General features: G+C 49.7%; 1 protein-coding gene across 1 annotated transcript in view; it reads right to left on the reverse strand.

The window, feature by feature from the left end:
- Window positions 1-537: 537 nt before the first annotated feature.
- Window positions 538-18,339, reverse strand: part of NOL10 (nucleolar protein 10) — an 87,305-nt gene continuing 69,503 nt past the window's right edge. Inside the window, exons 18-21 of the mRNA XM_047745460.1 lie at window positions 14,010-14,183; window positions 13,500-13,747; window positions 4,548-4,650; window positions 538-1,342 (exon numbers count right to left, since the gene is read on the reverse strand). Coding sequence (XP_047601416.1) covers window positions 1,223-1,342; window positions 4,548-4,650; window positions 13,500-13,747; window positions 14,010-14,183 — 645 coding nt within the window. The 3' untranslated portion in view covers window positions 538-1,222. The remainder of the gene's footprint in view (window positions 1,343-4,547; window positions 4,651-13,499; window positions 13,748-14,009; window positions 14,184-18,339) is intronic.

The following is an 18,339-nucleotide window of genomic DNA, read 5'->3' on the forward strand; positions in this document are numbered from 1 at the left end:
TAGACTCTGGTGACGGTGTCTGTCCATACACATAACCCACACACACACCAGACACACGCACGTCACAGACACATATCACACACACACACACCACCCACCCCCCCACAGCCAAGCACATCTTTTTTTCTGGAAACAGACTGCACCTCTCAGAAGTGGACATATGTCTGTACAGAAGCAACAGAGATACGACAGGGACAGGATAGAAGGACGCCAAGGAAAGAGAGTGGGGGAGACCTGAAGGCCTAAGGACCAGCACTGCAACAGGAGGAGGAAAAGAGGAAAGCGATCTGGCAGAGCCTGGGGCCGCGACCCGGCTGTCGGTGAGTCTGCTTACACAGCCTGCAGCCTGGTCCCGTCGCACCATCTCTCCCTTTGTGCTGAGTGCATTTCCAGCCAGATTCCATCATTTAGAGGCCAAAGAGCCCCGGTCCCAGCTGTACATAAAGAAACACACCTCCAAAATCACATTGATTCCTGAGAACTAGGGAAACCGAATTCAATTTTCAAATTAACTCAAAAATGGCTCTTTCTCAAAGAAGCTATTCAAATGAGGGTATTTATTTTTATAAATGTTTTCTCCAGCCAGTTTATCTTAAATTGCACTTTAAAAAACAGAAAAAAAAAAAAATCTGTATTTAATCTTGTAAAAAGTTAAGAGAATGACCAGTAGCTTCCATTTTTTAGGTTATTACTAAATTATATTCTTTTTATAAAGATGTTTTAAACAACCCCCCCCCCCCAACATAAACAAGTCACAAACTACCAATACAGAAATGCAAACACGGCCCGCACGACAGCTAGGGTGAGACAGGAACAGGTTCCTGGGGGTCAACACCGAAGGGCAGCAGGCCCCGCAAGGAAAACGCACCTACAACAAGGCCGATCTGCATTTTTAGCACAGAATAACCTCCCATTTCATGGTACACATTTCACAATGTCGGAAAACCACCACTGGCCTCACTTGATTAAAACCGGGGGGAAAACAGACAGTGTTTATGGGGAACAACGACATACAGACAGTGCCCCTAGGTCACAGGGCGACGCACTGCCCAGTGCGGGGCAGGGGGCGGTCTCCAAGTCTGCCGCAGAAGGCATGGGGACAGGTGCCAAACCTTTACCGTGCCCACGTACCAAGAGTTTACATGAACTGTTCTGCGTGCTGCCACGACGGTCAGTTTGGGCGCCCCTCCCGAGCCGCGAGCAGGGTGGAGCGTTTCCAGAGTCAGTGGAACGGCCGGCCGCGTCTGTGTCTGGACTTCAGGTGACCGGCTGAGCGGCGGAGGGTTCTCCTTTCTTGTCGGTGCAGCTTCTCAGCCTCCTGCTGCTTCTTCTGCTGTTCGGACTAAGGGAGAAAATTATATGAGAGAGAAAGAGAAAGAAAACCCCAACACCCGCTTCTGTAACCATGAGAATACCCCCGTCACACCGCCAACACAGCCGGGCGGAGGGAGCAAAGCTGCCCGGGGGTCTCAGGGCACCAAGTCTGGCCCCGGACTCCACTCCCGCCAGGCCGAGCCGGGCATTAGCCAGGACCATGGGTTTATTTACGTTGCCCCAAACACGCACAGATAGTTGCATTTACCAAAGGCGTGTTACAGCCACCACCAGATCAATCACCAGAACAGATTCTCAAGAATCTTTGGCTGTTTTCAAAAAGTCCAACTCCCCTGGAAAGCCCGAGATTTGCTGCCGTAAAGCCTGAACAAGGGCTCAGCAGACAAGTCGCCTGCAGGTCCCCGGCTGGAGTGGGCACACGGGTTCGCAGGCTCACTGCTCCGAGGCATGCCTCCCGTGGGGATGCTCGTGCCGGCAGAGCAGGTGGCTCCATCCACCCCAAGGAGGCCCATGGCTGTCAGCAGCAGTTCTCGGAGAGAAGAGAGCCAGTGCAGAACCCACAACGGAGGTCAGAGCCGCCTGGTTTTAAAAGCACATTTGACGGTTCTGAGGGTACCAACTTTTGAATGCAAAGCTCAGAAAGATATTCCCAGCCGCTGGAACTGCACAAAAGGTAAACCGAGAAAGCACTGTTGGGCTATAAGTTCTAAAACCTGGAAAATATTGCCTTTCAGTCCCCTTATTAGGCTGCTTTACGCTGACCTGTGTTACTCTGTGCACCTAAAATCCTCCTTCGTATTTTGCTCTTGAAGGAGACGTTCCCGATCACCTCCAGTGGGCATTATTTCATATTTTAAAATAAAATGCTAGGGCGCCTGGGTGGCTCAGTGGGTTAAGCCGCTGCCTTCGGCTCAGGTCATGATCTCAGAGTCCTGGGATCAAGCCCCGCATCGGGCTGTCTGCTCAGCAGGGAGCCTGCTTCCTCCTCTCTCTCTGCCTGCCTCTCTGCCTGCTTATGATCTCTCTGTCAAATAAATAAAAAAATAAATAAATAAATAAATAAAAATAAAATGCTGAGAGGTGGGGGAGTAGTGGGGAAGGAGAGCGATCTGTGAGACTGGGGCTCTGAAAAATTCCTTAAGTTCTTTTTCTGATTATTACTATTCTTCAAGAGTCCCAATAAACTGTATCCCGTCGGCTCCTCCTGGCATATCCCCAGAGCCACCGCTTGGCTCCACCCCCGGGCAACAGTTGGTCAGTTTTCAGAAGTAAAAAGGGTCAGTCTTCTGCTAACTACAACTTTTCAACAGCTTCCCACAGTCCCACTTGGACTTCCGGTAAGTGCCTCACACGGACCTCTGGGCTGGAGCCGCGTGGTCTCCGCTCAGTCTGACCCTCTTCCCTTTGACCTCGTCCGACACACACGGGCTCTCGTTCAGATCCTCAAACAAGGCTGCCTCAGTGCCACCCGCTGCCTGGCACCCTGTCTGACCCCTCAAGGCTCTCACGCAGCTTAGAGACCCGACCTCACAGCACCTCCCCCTCCCTGGCCCCACGGTCTGGGTCCGGCCCCACCAGACGCCCTCACAGTGCCTTGTCCTCTGCTGGAGCACCTGCCACAGTGTAAGGACACAGCCGGGTGTGTCCTTCTTTCAGCAGACACAGCTGCAGAGCAAGGGCCCCGTCTGTCTCGCCCTGAGTCCCCGAAGCACACACCCCAGGGTACACACTTGTTGATGGGACACCCAGAAACCCAGAGGAGCATGCACACGGGCTCACCGAACTACGGTATCAGGGCCCTTGTAGAATCAACCTGCACTGGTGACTTAATATTTGGTTTCGTCACGTTATGAAGTATCCCCCAAAGTGTCCCCTGTCCACATAATTTTGGAAAGCGACAGGCCGAATAAAGATGAACAGGTGCGGGAGCTCGTCCGTTAGGCGCTCTTCTGCACCCTCGCACCCCGCGGGTCTGCTGGGGGAACAGTTCTGCAGAGTCCTGCCAGACCTTCCGCACAAAGGCAGGAGCCTCCAGAGGAGCCTGGAAGCAGCGGCGACTGTCCCACAGACAGAGCCCCATGCGGAAAGGGACACCCACCAGCCTCTCTCTGGCAGGCTGCACCAGAGGACATCAGCGCTACATGCCCAGTCCCGTATGACCGAGAGGGCAGGTAGCTCATCTCCCAAGTTTCCTTTCCTTCTGCTTCCCCATCCTGCCCCAGCTGCTCGCCCACAGTCGCCAGCAGGCTGGCCCAGAGAAGGGGGGAGGTGGACATGTGTCATGCCTTATTAAAAGCAGCCTGGCCAATGGTCTGGTGAGAAACTGCAGTACAGGAAACCTGAAAACTGGATTTGGGCCTTAATCCTAGTTTATTTATGTGCCAACTGTAAATAATACTAAAGCACGAACTTTCCCCTTATATCCAGTCACGCATTAGAAAGTATACACAAGGGGTGCCTGGCCGGCTCAGTTGGTAGATCATGTGACTCTTGACGGTGGGGTCGTGAGTTCAAACTCCGCGTTGGGAGTAGAGTTTACTTAAAAAAAAAAAAGTATACACAAAAATCCTGGGAAAACCTGAGATTTCACCTAAATCAATCACATACCTAGTATCAAAGGAGATTTTTACTGGACACTACACAAATCCCTAATTATTCCTAAACATGAGATTTGATAGTTACAATTTTGTTGCTCTAATGATACAAACAGGTAAAATCACACATAAATTGCTATAGTTCCCCACACAGTTTCACAGCCTCTGCCGGACCCCACCATGGGGCCAAGCACTTATTAGTGCTTTTTTGGTTTTTCGCAAAACACTAGTAATCTTAGAGGCATCTTATTTTCATCTTACCCCGAATTCTAAGCCCTGGACAGTCAGGGCTTTCACTTTACAAGGCTGCACTGAGGTGGCCCAGCGACCCAGAAACCCCACAGCCAGCTCCACACCAGCACGGCCAGCTCTGGGTCGCTAAGGGCCCGCCTCCGTCAGGACAGCAGGGGCCCCGCTCGGGCTCAGGCTCCACCAAGCTGCAGGCTCGCTCCCAGTCCCGGAGGGACTCCGGCTGCAGGAAAAGTGCTAGAACAGGAACATGGCTACCTCAACAGGGGACGAGCCTAGGAAGGCCATGCGGAGGTCAGATACATGCATGGTGCTACTGGAAGCCTATGTTCCTTTCCTGAATTCACAAAATCACATCGGAAAACTTACCCTCTTTAACGTGAATGTCAACTGTTTGCTTCCGACTGTGGTGTCTGCTACGCTCAACGTGCCATTTTTTGCTTCGAGTTTCAAACGATCTTCAAGGGTTTTACTGGAGGAGATTTAAGAGAATGACACATTAATTAGCACTGTTTTGATTTGGCATTTGAAACAAGTTTTAATTAGAATGACATGAAGAAAATCTGTTACACTTATGGGAGAGACAGAAAATGGCATTCGCGGACCGCAATGGCGGGAAGAACGGGGGGCAGACCATCCTCGCTCGCGCTCAGCAGCTGCACAGTAAAGACAGCAGCTGCCAAAACACCTGCTCGCTTGGTATTTCAAATGGTGGTTCCAAACAGATTTTCAAGGGCCGCTCCTGATCTTGCTGAATCACATTTCTGAAGCTGTCATGGGAGGAGAGCTATTTCTGAAGCCCGTGATGGACTGGAACGGTCAGTGGCACGGACATTTCTGGAGTGTTCTGTACTGAGGCCCCGCGCCAGGCAGGCTGCCGAGCGCTTCACGCTCCCGCCGCCCAGTCACCTCTCGGAGGGAAGACCCCGGGCAGATCTTCCAGGTGAAGCCAGGGAGAAGCGCCATGCGAGTCCGGAGGCGCCCTTCACCTGCTCTCAGCTCCCTGGGCGACACTCACCACCCACGTACGGACCCCGGGACATGACTCCTTCTGACCACAGACAGCAAACGAAAGCTCCGCGGGTAAATTCCATTCGGTCTGTTCACTTCACTGCTACTTTTCTCGGTGCCTTTTCCTTCCACTTTCTTACTTGAATTTCTCTTCCCCCAGTGGAAATTTCATCGCGTTTCTTGATCACGTTTTCCACACTTTTCTAGGGTCTCTAGGCCCCGCTGTGGCCTGGGTGCCATCCGCACCAGAACCCCCACCCTACCCGGCTTTGCGATCACGATGTCCAGTTTGTACCTGGAACAGGTGACCGTTCCTTGCATGTCGCAGTACTCATGTTCTAGCAGAAAACCAGAACGTGGCCCTTTCTGTGAACTGGGCTTGGAGGGGAAAAACGGTGACTTCCCAGGGCAGCTCTGACGCTTGGAGAACCAGCCAAGGCGGCAACACCCATGGGTGCCCATGATGGAAACGGGAGGAGGGGGCCCAGGAAGCCAGAGGAAGAGAATATGGTTCTCTCTTGTCTGCTGTTCCCTCTTCCAAAGAAAGGTGAACGCTTCCCTTTCCGATCCTCCCTGTACCGACCAGAGCTGAGTGTGCCCCTCGGGTGACCCTGTAAAAACACCTGACTGAATTTAGAAATGGCTGAATCGGGCGAAGGGTTTGCTTTTGCCTGAAATACAGTCTTCATAACTAATTACTGAGCAGAAGCCTTCTCCTAAACGGCCCGCAAGATAAAGCGATGCCCCTTTGAAATTCCGCAGGAAATGTTTGATGTCCGCACCAGGGGAGACTTATCTCCGGTTTACGACGAGCAGTAACGTCCCGAACACGCCTTCCTTCCCTAACTTGAGACGTGAAGTGGTTAGCATGAAAGTGGCACTCTTTTCTAAGCAATAATGTTATTAAGAAGCACTTTTAAAGTACTTTTCATCTTCAAAGTGCTTTACAGACGAACTAATTAATCCTTTCAACATCCCTGAGACACAAGTATTTATCCTTTATAGATGGCGAGAAGGGAGGCGAGGCGCTAAATGACTCGCCCCGGGCCATGTGAGGACTCGAGTCTAAAACCAGGATTCCAATTTAAGGATTTCTGGTTTCCAGGAGTGTGTCAGACCGAACTTGATTTATACCGTTTTGTGCAGGAAACGCGTCCACAAAGCCTTCCGAATGACAAGCTTCCACACGACAGCCGGAATGAAACGAAGCTCTGGTTTAGTTTGGCTTTTTTGCGAGAACGCAGACGTGAAGTGTCAGCGGCTCCGGCGTGGAGGGAAATATGTCCGCCTAAGCGCATTCCTGAGCCTGTTCGTGCCCTTCTCGTTCTTTCCTTTCATGGCTTCCGAAGAGCTATGGAGCCGCTGAGACAGGGTGGCACACAGCAAACACTAATTTGGGAAGAAAGTGACTTTTCAAGTAAATTGTGGGCAATTACTACCCTTTTAAGAATGACCTTATTTCCTCCATGATAGGGTATATGAATTCTGGTTTTCTCTCAATGTACTTTCAATGTGCGCTTGTAAAAACTTGTTCTGTCTGGGCTGCTTGGAAAGACGAGCAGAGTTTTAGAACGAGCCATGGCAGAAGATCAGACACAGGCACTGAGTGTGGAGATTTCTACATTAAAGCGAGTTCCACTTCCCTCCCTTTGAAAGTCGGTTTACAGTATGTGGCTGCTCACCAGCAGGTCCTAAGCCAGCTACCTGAGAATGAATCCAGCCAGAGCCGATTTAAGCAGCAGACAGACACCTGAAAACGGTCTGCTGTAACAGAAGAACAAAATGCAGAAATCCACACGGTGTGACATCGATAAGGAAGGTTAAGAACGTTAGAGAAAAAAATGTTACAGTCACAAGAGGACCAACCCCCCCACCATTTTATGGGGACTGCTAAGAAGACAGATGTGAGCTTCCAACCTCTGTCAACTTTCCAAAGGTTGAAAGGATAGAATTTTCCAGCACAGGACAAAGGACAGGGCTAAGGCGGGGGGGGGGGGGAGAACCAGAGTTCTCAGAAAAGCTATCTTAAAAAAAATGGGCATGAAGTACAAGGGGAAACATCAAATTAGATATTTATTTTATGCCCCAGGAAATAATGTTCCTCAACCAAGTTTTTTAAAAGCACTCTGTGTGGAGGCAGGTGCGTTCATTCAGCATTCAGAGGACTTAACTCAAAAGAAAGGACACGCTCCTCCACCGTCCACACCAAAGGGAACAGGCAGGCAGTGGACAAGCAGAACCTACAGCAAAGAGCAAATGTGAAACACTCTGTTCAGAGCCGAGTACCTTCGACGGGTATCTACAGAAATACCGAAAGGTCACCAAAAACTCCATCTCAATGCCTCCTGTCTGTCTGCACGTTCCTCGAAGCGCCCGTGTCGGGAGATGCGGACGAACGTGACCAGTCTATCTGCATTCGGCACCGATCAGCTCTGCCCAGAGTCACAGAGATGCCTGCCGACCCCTGCCGCTGCGAGTGTGGGGAACAGGCATGCTGGTAAGAGCGCGGAGAGCTCGAAGCCTCTCTCCAGGGCGATGTGACCCCTTGTGATCCAGCAAGTTCTGGCACTGGGTGGTACAGTCTGAAGAAATCCCTGCACGGGTGTACGGATTCCTAACTGGAAAAGGGGAAGAGGAAAACTAGAAATAACCTGAACCTCCCAACCGAGGGAACACTGACACACGTTATGGCCCGTCCACCTTATGAACCAGCAGTGCAGCTACTGGGAGGCCCACACGCACTTGCAAAGAAAACTTTTCTACGCTCATCGCTACGTGGACAGAGCGACTCGCTAGCAACGGGATCAGCAGGGACATTCACATCCAGGAGAGGACCGCCAGCACTGCGCATGCGTGAGCGTGCACCCACTGGAGCCCCTGAATTCTAGAAAGGCACACACAGCAGTGACCTCCAGGAGGGAGTGTGGGGGTAAAAGGGAGACTTTCACCTGCTATTCTACATTCTTAACGTATTATAGTGGAAGGATGCTTACAGGTCACCTGAGTGCGTACCAATTTGAATAAGAAGAGATTTGGTTATCTAAGTGCAACTTTGGAATTGAACTGCTTTCAAAATTAGATTTAGGGGCACCTGGGTGGCTCAGTGAGTTAAAGCCTCTGCCTTCGGCTCTGGTCATGATCTCAGGGTCCTGGGATCGAGCCCCGCATCAGCCTCTCTGGTCAGCAGGGAGCCTGCTTCCTTCCCTCTCTCTCTGCCTACTTGTGATCTGTCTGTCAAATAAATAAATAAAATCTTAAAAAAAAAAAAAGACCATGTTCCTTCAGCACTCACCCACCGGCAGTGAGAAAAATCAGCTGGAGAGTAAAACGGGCCACAGCTTGTCCACAAAGGGATAAATTTGCAGGCACGATAAGCAGCGACCCAAGGGGTACTAAAGTCACCTGGGGAAGAAGATGAGCTCCTCCAAGGCAGGAAATGGCTCTGAAATCTCTCAATGTCCAAGACGGACCACAGGCTAGGTGCTTCAAAGAAGGCCCTCCCACCTAAGGGCCGCCTGGTGGGGAGGGGAGGAGAGACGGCCCCAGCTCCTGGGCTCCAGGAAGCCGTGTTGTTCTAGACCTCTCCTCCAGGCTCCCCAGCACGTCCCCGCCAGAACCTCCCCCGCCGGCCGCTGCCCCAGGTACTAGAGAGGCCCATTGCCCAGACTCCTGACAGGCCTGCGGCATGAACAGCCCCACTTTCTACCCATCCATCCCGACGGCCTCCCATCGGGCTGAGGGTGTACCCCCGTCCTTTCTGAGGTCCCCTCCTTACCCCAGGCCCGTCTCCTCCCGAGAGCTTTCTGAATTCAGCTGTCACTTCGGTCTCCTGCATCACTGTCTGCTCGCCACAGGTAATCCCTCCCCGCCCACTGACACATTCTAGCTCTCCTAAGCCGACAAGACCTTCCCCATCAACCTGTTGGCTTTGATGCCTTCCTTTTCCTGCCAAACTCCTTGGAAGAATCATCCACATTAACCGCTCACAATTTATCATCTCTATTCATTCATCCGTCTGTTGCCCTCCAACATTTGGGCTGATGCCTGAAGAAGCTGGTCCCGGCAAGATGAGCATGGCTTTGCTCTGTCCCACGGCCCTCCGGGCTCCCTCTGCCATTTGCGCCACACCCTTTCTCCCTGCTTTCTCCCTGCTTGGCTCTTTCCAGCTTTCCGCCTACAACTCTGAAAACTCCTCAGTGATCTTTACTACCTCCTTCTCCTCTGCTTGTCTTCCAAACTGGAACCCTTAGCCCTTGGCGGTCAATTTCACCGGCGACACCTATAAAACAAGCAGCTGTGCTCCGCGTGCAGGTGTATCGTTCTAAGGACAGCTGTGCGCTTTTTACCACAGACTCAGAAAATACCTGCTGCTCGCCAGGGGCTCCGCTCTTCACCCTCACCGCACTCTGCACACTCCGAGTGGGCCACAAGCACACGGGACTGCTTGCTCACCCCCAGGTCTCTGGCCCATCCCCTGGGTCTCGGGTTCCCTACTGAACGTCACCAAGACACTCGGCACCGCACACTTCCTGGGCTGATAGCTGGCTCAGTGCTTGCAACCTTAAACCTGGTTTTCACTCCGTCTCCTTGACCTTGGTGGCAACACGGCCAGACAGTTCAACACTGCCTGACCATTCCTTTCTCCTTTGCTATTAAGTTAGTAACCAAACAACCTTGGGCTGTAAGCCCATTTTCCTCTCTTATTCTTAGACAGTCTTGTGAGTAATTTGGCGCTAAGCTGCCAGGTCCCCCTGCCCCACAGTTCAGGCTTTTATCACTTACTTCTGACTGAACAGTCTGTTAGCTGAGCTCAGGGGCCCTTCCCTGCAGTTTCTCTCTCAAACTGAAATACTTCATGACCAGTTTCTGGGAAAGAGGGACTTTTATGCCTCTAAGTTTTTATTTTTATTTTCTGTAACAAACATGGACTGCTATTATGTAGGTATTCACATGATTTGGGGATGGGGTTGGAAACAGATTTGCTGCTGGTAATCTCAGTGGCTTAGCCGTGTGTGGGCTGCTCCCCGGTCACTTGACGCGCCCCTGGAGCGCCACGACCACATCCCATGGCTTCAGCAGTGCTCCCTGTTCGCCCGCCGTCTCCCCCACCCTGCTGTGGGTGTTCAACCCTTTGTCTTTGTCTTCGACCAGTGTCAGTACGACCTCTCGTAAAAACTTCCTTCAGTCTCCAAAACTTAAACCCCTTCCTTTCTCGTGCGCTGTCCGCGTGGCCCTGTGCCGTCCAGAGCCACGGTGGGGCCGGGGAGGCTGCGGTCCTGGGGGCCGCACTCGCCTTTCCAGCCCCGGCTCCAGATGGCACCGCTCACCCCAGGCGGGCACTCGGCGACGGTCTGACGGATGAACGGGCGGCCAGCGAGGCCGCCAGGCGGCTGAAGACACTCACAAAGCCCGGTACCGTCGGGACGCAAACACGCGCTGACACTCGGAGGTGCGGGTGTGACGCCGTGTCACCAGGCCAGGCAAAGAGGACGACTCACTCAAGTACGGAGTTCGGGTTCGTAATTCACTGTTGCCTTTCAGAAAACGTTTTAAAGTTGGGCAAGTTCAGGTGAACCTTTAAAACCTAATACACTCCGTTTTGATGCTGTGTTTTATTGACTGCCTCGTGGTAACTCAAAGAATAAGCAAAAGGCATCACTTTGGTTCTCTGAAGGATAATGGTTCAATGTTTCATTAAATAACACAAAGATACTGCAAGTTCAGGGTCTGCCAAAATAATCCAGTCAAGACTAGAACTCAGTGAGCAGTTTGTGCCAAAAGGCCAGCAAACTGCAGGCTGTTCATACCAAAGGGTTATTACTTTAAGCAGCAGGACTCTCCTTTTAAGCTCGAAGCACCATCACTCACACAGTTCCTCCTCTCAAAAAAAAAAAAAAGGTTTAACGGAGTAAAAATGTTGAACTGTGGTGTATTAACTTGGCTATTATTTAACCACTAAATACTAAATTTCCATCCTTTTGGTTCTCTTATTAATGTCCTGCTACAACCCACGGGCAGAACAAAAACGATGGGAGGCACCTTCCCGCCTCCAAATCACGTTACCGTGCTTACCTGAAGACAACTGTCCCCAGGTTTTCCTGGCCAGTGGAGGCCTGGGAGCAAATGGGTCCTCTCTCAGCCAGCCTTGAAAGGGAACTTCCAGAGTTGCCTGACGTGCAGCCAAGGCACAAGAGAGTCACAGCTCCACAAAACCTTATCAAGTCCCCACCTGGGTCTAGTACTGAGTCAGGAGCCAGCGGCCAAGTAAATAAAGCAAGACAGAACCAGTGGACAACCTAACAAAGAAACTCACTCCACAGAATCGGAAACCTACAAACAACCGGTCTTCCCTCTGCCTCTGAGCAGGACTCCCAGCTGAACCTTCGAGACTAACAGGTACATAAAAAGTGAGCTTGCCCGCGCTGCTAGCGAGAACGTGAAATGGAGCAGCCTCTCTGGAAGGCAGGCAGGCAGCTTCTCAAAAGGTTAAGCATTACGCTACGTACGACAGCCACTCCACTCCTAGGTGTGCAGCCCGGAGAGATGAAGCGATCTGGTAAGATCGTACGCACAAACGTTCACAACAGCCGTTCACAACAGCATTATTCACAACAGCCGAAACGTGGAGCAACCCACAGGTCCATCCGCCAGCGAACGATGAAGGACACAGGGTCCTCCCACACACCAGAAGTGCTCTGGGCAACAGAAACGAGAGAGGGCCGACAGATGCTCCAGCGCAGACGAACACGAACCTGATGGAAGCCAGTGCGAGCGGTGCACAGTGTATGGTTCCACTGACAGGAAACGCAGAACAGGCAAATCCAGAGACAGAAAGACTGGTGGCTGCCTGGGGATGGGGTGGGCTGGGGGTAGATGGCGGCGAACGCTATGGGGCACGGGGCCTCATTTGGGAGAGATGCGTCGTGGTGACAGCCGCACAGCTCTGTGAATACACCAGAGACGACGGACTGCACGCTGTAAGCAGCTGACCTGTATGTTATGTAAGTGACCTCCAGGAAGTTGCTATTAAAAGAAAAGTGGTAAAAATACCTTCCAAAGATACGGACCCTATTACTAGACTCCTTGTTTACCAGCCGATCTTTTTATTCGTTAGAACCAGAATTTTGAGATGTTCCTGGATTCCAAGTTGAAGGATTCACTCAACATCAGGTATCCCAGTTACGTGCTAGAAGCTGGTGAGCTGACGAGGACCAGCCATATCTCCGTTCCGGAAACAATTCAGCCTGTCCACTGATGTCCTCTCCACCCTTTCCCCACTTCCTGCATCCGGAAAAGCCTACCTTCCAAACAGGAAGCCAGGAGCTGGAGAAGTGAGGTAGAGAACTGGTACTGCCCCCCACCCCGTACCTCATCCACCCGCCAGACCCCTCCTCCCTTTCCTCCTCCCTGGGCTCCCCAGACCTTCCGGCTCTTCTTGTAAGATTCTCCACCAGGACCGCCTGTCACATTAATACCCAGCCCCGGAATTCTCAGAGCAGAGACTTACCTACCTACGGCTTGCACACGATCTGGCACTGAGGACCTAGTTTGTTCCTTACTTAGCCGCCTACAACTCTAAGTGTCCAAATAATATTTTTAGTGTTGACTTTTTTACCGAGGTGAAATATATTCACGTTGCTGTGTAACCACCACCACTATCCGTTTCCAGAACTTCTTCATCCAAAACTGAAACTCTGTACGTCATTAAGTGGCATCTCCCCCACCCCCCACCCCAGCCCCGGGGAACCACCATCCCACTTTCTGTGTCTATGTATCGGACTAGTCCAGACTACCACTCTTTCTCATCTCTCAATATTCCCGCAAAAGGCTTAAAACGTCTGGCAGATTTTCCAAGTAACCAAGTAATCAGGCAAGCTGAGATACGGATAAACGTAACTGAAATTCTAATTAAGAAAAACAGCTTTCTGCTAAGATGCCAAGAATCTGCTGCCCCCCAATTACCATTATATGGAGAAGCACTGATCGTAGGGCATAGAATCAAACGGTCACCTGTGGGTCGGCGCAGCGGACAGAAGGAAGCAAGGATGACACACGTGTGTGACCAGCGCAGCACAGACGTGTTCTTACGTAACTGGCCAGTACTCCCAGGGCCGGGCCCCGGGCCTGACTTTATGGAAACCAGCTCAGAGGGTTATTAACAGTCCTCACCATAGAGACCAGTGTACTTCCCCTCAAGCCTTGTGGTGCTTTAACTCCAAAGACCAAAATGTCCTCCTCAGGGCCACGTGGTCGCGAGGAAGAGGGAGGCCCCCGCAGCCCGGCAAGGCCCCCGAGAGCAGGGTTACTCACTTGAGCAGCTTCTGCTTGGTGGCAGAATCTTTGAAGCTCCTGAATTCCTCGCCTGCTTTGATCTCATAAAACTGGGGCTTGAGGACCGTCTGCTGGTCCTCCCGGAGCCGCTCCTGCCGCTTCACCTTCTCCTCCTGCTGGAGCAGCCTGCGCTGCTTCCTGACCTCTTCGACCCAGTCCTTCTCATCATCTGAACTCTCAGAACTCTCTGCATCACTTGGTTTTCCTTCCGGTTCTTCCTCCTCTTCCTGAAAATAAAAATAGTAAGCAGTAGCTCCATACCCCCACCGAACACCGACCTGTTATTCTCTTCCAACTCGCCGTCATCCGTGGGGTACGTGACACTGCATGCATCGGGGTGGGGGGATCCCTTTAAATAAGGAAGATCTATTTCCAAGCTGAAGTGCAAACCACTTACACCCCAAGTGTCCCGAAGGCTCTTCTGACTTACACAGAAAACATTGTGTTAAAGAAACAGCAGCAGATATAACATGATAAGGAGTACATTACTTGTTCACGAAGTTCTTGTTGCTCTAAGAGTCTTAGTTTCTTCTTCCGTTTTTCACTTATTTTCGAAACAAGTGGGTTCAAAAGCCTAAATTCTTCACTCTCTTCATCCACTTGGAAGTCAGGGTTCTCAAACATAACTTTAAACCGATCATCGGTGAGAATATTAGGAAGGCTCTATGACAAAAAGAATGCAGAAATTTAAAGTTAGTATGAATAAAATCTGACCAGAAAGATGGCCTAAAAACATTTCAGTCAATTATAAATTAATAAGCTGTACAAGGCACAACATTAAAATTATTAGGAAACTTCTTTAGAACTAGTTTCCAGAACTTTCTAACTACCCTTGGGTTTTGTCTCCTACCTGCAAATAGATTCTATTAATCTATTTCACAAACAATACGTATTACTTGACCATTACACATAATGAGCTAAGAATGAACCTTTTTGGCTTAAATTTATGCTTACTACATTGGAAAGAATTTTCTTCAATTAACATTTCTCATGAAAAAACACTTCTTAAGGAAATATGTATTTTTGAAACATGGCTTTTTAAGCATAGCTATTACAAGTGTAATATCAGTGTTTTCCAAGTTCATATTCCAAAACTGGGAAAGGAAATACAGAACAATAATCAGGCAAGAATTAACATGGTGGGAGCTGCTGGTGGAAGCTTCCTGACTTTAAGTGAATTCTCTGGAAACATAAGGGAAACTTCCATCTCTTACAGGAAGGCCTCATCAATTTTTTTCCATAGGCCATTTAATTGTTCGCAAAGGATACAGTGTAAATTTTTTGACACAATAAAACTGATAATGAGACCCATTTGAATAGGTTGGGGCCAACATTAAGTTCCTTTCTAATTGTACCATTCTTGAACAGAAAGTTTTCTAGACGGCATCATAAGCTTAGCTGTTCACATGGACACATGACAGTCTTCTACACTCAGGGCTCTCCTAGGGTTTCTTATCTGCTGCAGACTTGGAAATCAGATAAATCAACCTATTTCATAGGGTTTGTAAATTAAACCACTTGAACGCGCACTGGAGAAGCTAAGCTGTTCGTGCTTGCTTGTAAGCAGTGGATTTCTGAGTGTGGTACTTGGAATATAGCTACACAAAACTTTGGTGAGTCATAAGACATTAAGGAACTGGGGCTGTTTATTACAGGTATGTACCCCAAATCCGATAAATCCTTAACCTGAAATTCTATGACATACTGAATATATATTAAAGATACACTGAACAAGCCTTCCCTGATTAAATATCATTTCCAAGACAGATTAAGGTTCAAGGGAGAAACAGAGATACGATCTAGTTCCTGATCCCAAGGTGCTAGCTCAGAATCTAACGAGAAAGAAAAAAAACAGAAACAAACAAAAGCCTGGAGGCTCCAAGGCACCAGACGAAGGATGCTGAGCGAAGCTGAAAGTGCTCTAAGAGCAGAGGTAAAAAGTACCTCCGACCAGAGACACGTCAGAAGGTCTCACTGGGGGATGTGGCACCTGGGAGGATAGGTGACTAGGTTCCAACAGACCAAGCTGAAGGCATTTCCAGCCCATCGAGGAGCGGTGAACAGTCTGATGACACAAGGATGACAAAATCTGAAAATGCATTTTTTGATCAGGCCAGAGTGTAAAGGAAATCAACATCGTAACACCGGGCCCTTTATTCTACAGGTGAGGGGGCACTCCTAGGGAAGAGAAGGATGAGGAGGGGACAGGTGACAGCTCGAGGTGTGCTCCAGGGCTCTCGGATGACGAGGAGAGAACTCCGCTGTGCGAGTCCTTGGCAGACGGGAGCTGAGGGACCGCCGAGGGAGAAATCAGGCATGAGGAAGACCGAGAAAAGAGGCAGGGCCTGACTTAGGCTGGGAACAAACACGGTTTGAAGAAAGCGTGACCGCGAGACACACTTCCATGTTCGGACTGACAGCTACGGCTACACAGGAGCTGGCAGGAGGGGGATGAAAAGCACAGGTCCAGCTTCAGGGACTGGAGGGCTGGTGCTACCAGGAGTTAGGCCCCAGCACTGAAGAGCGCCAGGAAAAGAGGCAGAGGGTGGGGCAAAGGACAAGAAGTTCCAAAAAACCAAGATGACCTCCAGCAAGGGCACGGAGAAACCGCGGCACGTTCGGACAACGCCAGAGATTTCCATGCTAGAAAGAAATGAGCCAACAAGTCATGGAAAGACATGGAGGAACCTTAACTGCATGTTACTAAGTGAGGGAAACCAATATGAAAAGACTTCGTGTGTATGATCCCAACGCTATAGCATTCTGGAAAAGGTAACACTGTGAACAAAGCACAAAGACCCGTGGTTGCCAGGGGCCAGGGTGAAGGAAGGATGAACAGGCAGGGCACAGACAATTTTTAGGGCAGTGAAAATACTCTGTATGATATTCTAATGGTGGATACATGTCATTACACATTTGTCCAAATCTAGAGAACATACATCAAGTCTAATGTAAACTATGGACTTTGGCCGATGATTCACCAAGTTAACCAATGTCCCGTCTGGTGGGGGATGTGGTCAGGGGGACAGGCTGTGCATGTGTGGGCGCAGTGGGGCACACAGGAGAGATCTACGACTTCCCCTAAGTTCTGCTGTGATCCTACAACTGCTCTAAAGAAATTAATTAAATGTTTAGGGAGAATGTCATCTGGATTCTGATGAACACCAGTAGATGCCCGGGAGCAACACACAGGTCTCTAGCGAGAGAAGGAGGCTAAACTGCATGAATTCTTACTTTATTCATTAAGTAATCACATTCAGTAATAGAGAAACATGTTACAAAAAATATGCTGCTGGAATTCTTAAGTTTTTTTCTTAATTTTAATTTTTTAAAAAGATTTTATTTATTTATTTGACAGAGAGAGAGATCACATGTAGGCAGAGAGGCAGCAGAGAGAGAGAGGGAGAAGCAGGCTCCCTGCTGAGCAGAGAGCCCGATGTGGGACTTGATCCCAGGACCTGAGATCATGACCTGAGCCAAAGGCAGAGGCTTAACCCACTGAGCCACCCAGATGCCCTTTTTTTCTTAATTTTAAACAAATAAATCGTACTGCCTAAAGACGAGTATGTTTTGGATCAACAACTATAAAATAATAACTCTTCTGACCTAGCTATAAAAATACTTCCCTTGGAGATTCTTCCTAGTCTAATTGTTTGTTTTCACAGCTGACTTAAAGGAGCGGTCTCAGATGTAGTTCGCGATGCACTACGGGAGTCTCTAAGTGTCCGGCCGGCTGTCTACCCTATAAACACACGTGCGCACGGGCTAACCGCCTGCCATTCAAATTTGAAAAACATCTCAAAGCACTGTTCCCACCACAGCCCTACTTCAAAGAAGTATTATCTGTAGATTTGAGTAGGACGCTTCCTATAGAATACTGTGTCTCAACATTGTAACATATGAGGAATCCTTAACATTTGAAACAAGTCAAGTCCTTCAATGCGGTCTATGAAATTTAATGCTATGATGTCTGTGGTGCAGACTTCTGGGTAAAGATGATGGTCTGAACACAGGCATCTCCTTCTGATCTCTGCTAAAACCCCAGTAAAGCAATAGAAAATGAGCTTAAAAAAGACTTAAGGGTAAGAAGGACAAGAAAGAAACAGGAGCAGTGATTCTGGGAAGAAGAAAGGCAGACCTTAATCCCTCCTGTCCCAGGAGAAGTTTCTTCCCTGGAGGGAAAGAGGTGCCTGCTGGGGTAGCAGCACCCTGAGGGCAAGGGAAGCATTTGGTACAAAGGGGCTGCAATGCTGCCCCGGTCCCACACCCCACGCCCTTAAGACAAAAGTTCTCAGGATGCTGGGAGCCCGGCCATCACCCTCCAAGCAGGAGAATCTGACCGGCCAAGAGAAAGGCCAAAAAGATACTACAATCTGAAGCGTCCCCAAATAAACAATTTGGCTGGGTCACCACATACTGAGTGGTAAGTCCTGTCTCCCCACCTCAGAGTTTCCATTAAGCTCTTTTAGGCCCTTCACTCTTAAATATAAACAAATGACCTGAGATTTGAAAATCTACTTAAACTACTTAAAAAAAATTTCTTCCCCAAGAAAATCCCCCAGCACTGAAGAGCCCAAGTTTCTGGACTGAACAGGCCCCCGTGGTAGCCAGCACTGTGCGCGGGATTAATGGAGGGAAGATGAGCCCCACCCCCGCTCTGAGCCATCCACGGGGGCTTCTCTGGACTCCTATTCCTTGTCTTACTCTCTTATTTGGAAGGAGAGAATCTTAAGGAACTTCCTGAGGAAAACATGCACGTAAATGTAATGTCTGGTTGTTGGTGAGAACCTACATGTTTGAAAATCTCTTCACTTGACCC

Source organism: Lutra lutra, chromosome 9 (assembly GCF_902655055.1).
Source record: "Lutra lutra chromosome 9, mLutLut1.2, whole genome shotgun sequence".
Taxonomy (NCBI): Eukaryota; Metazoa; Chordata; class Mammalia; order Carnivora; family Mustelidae; genus Lutra; species Lutra lutra.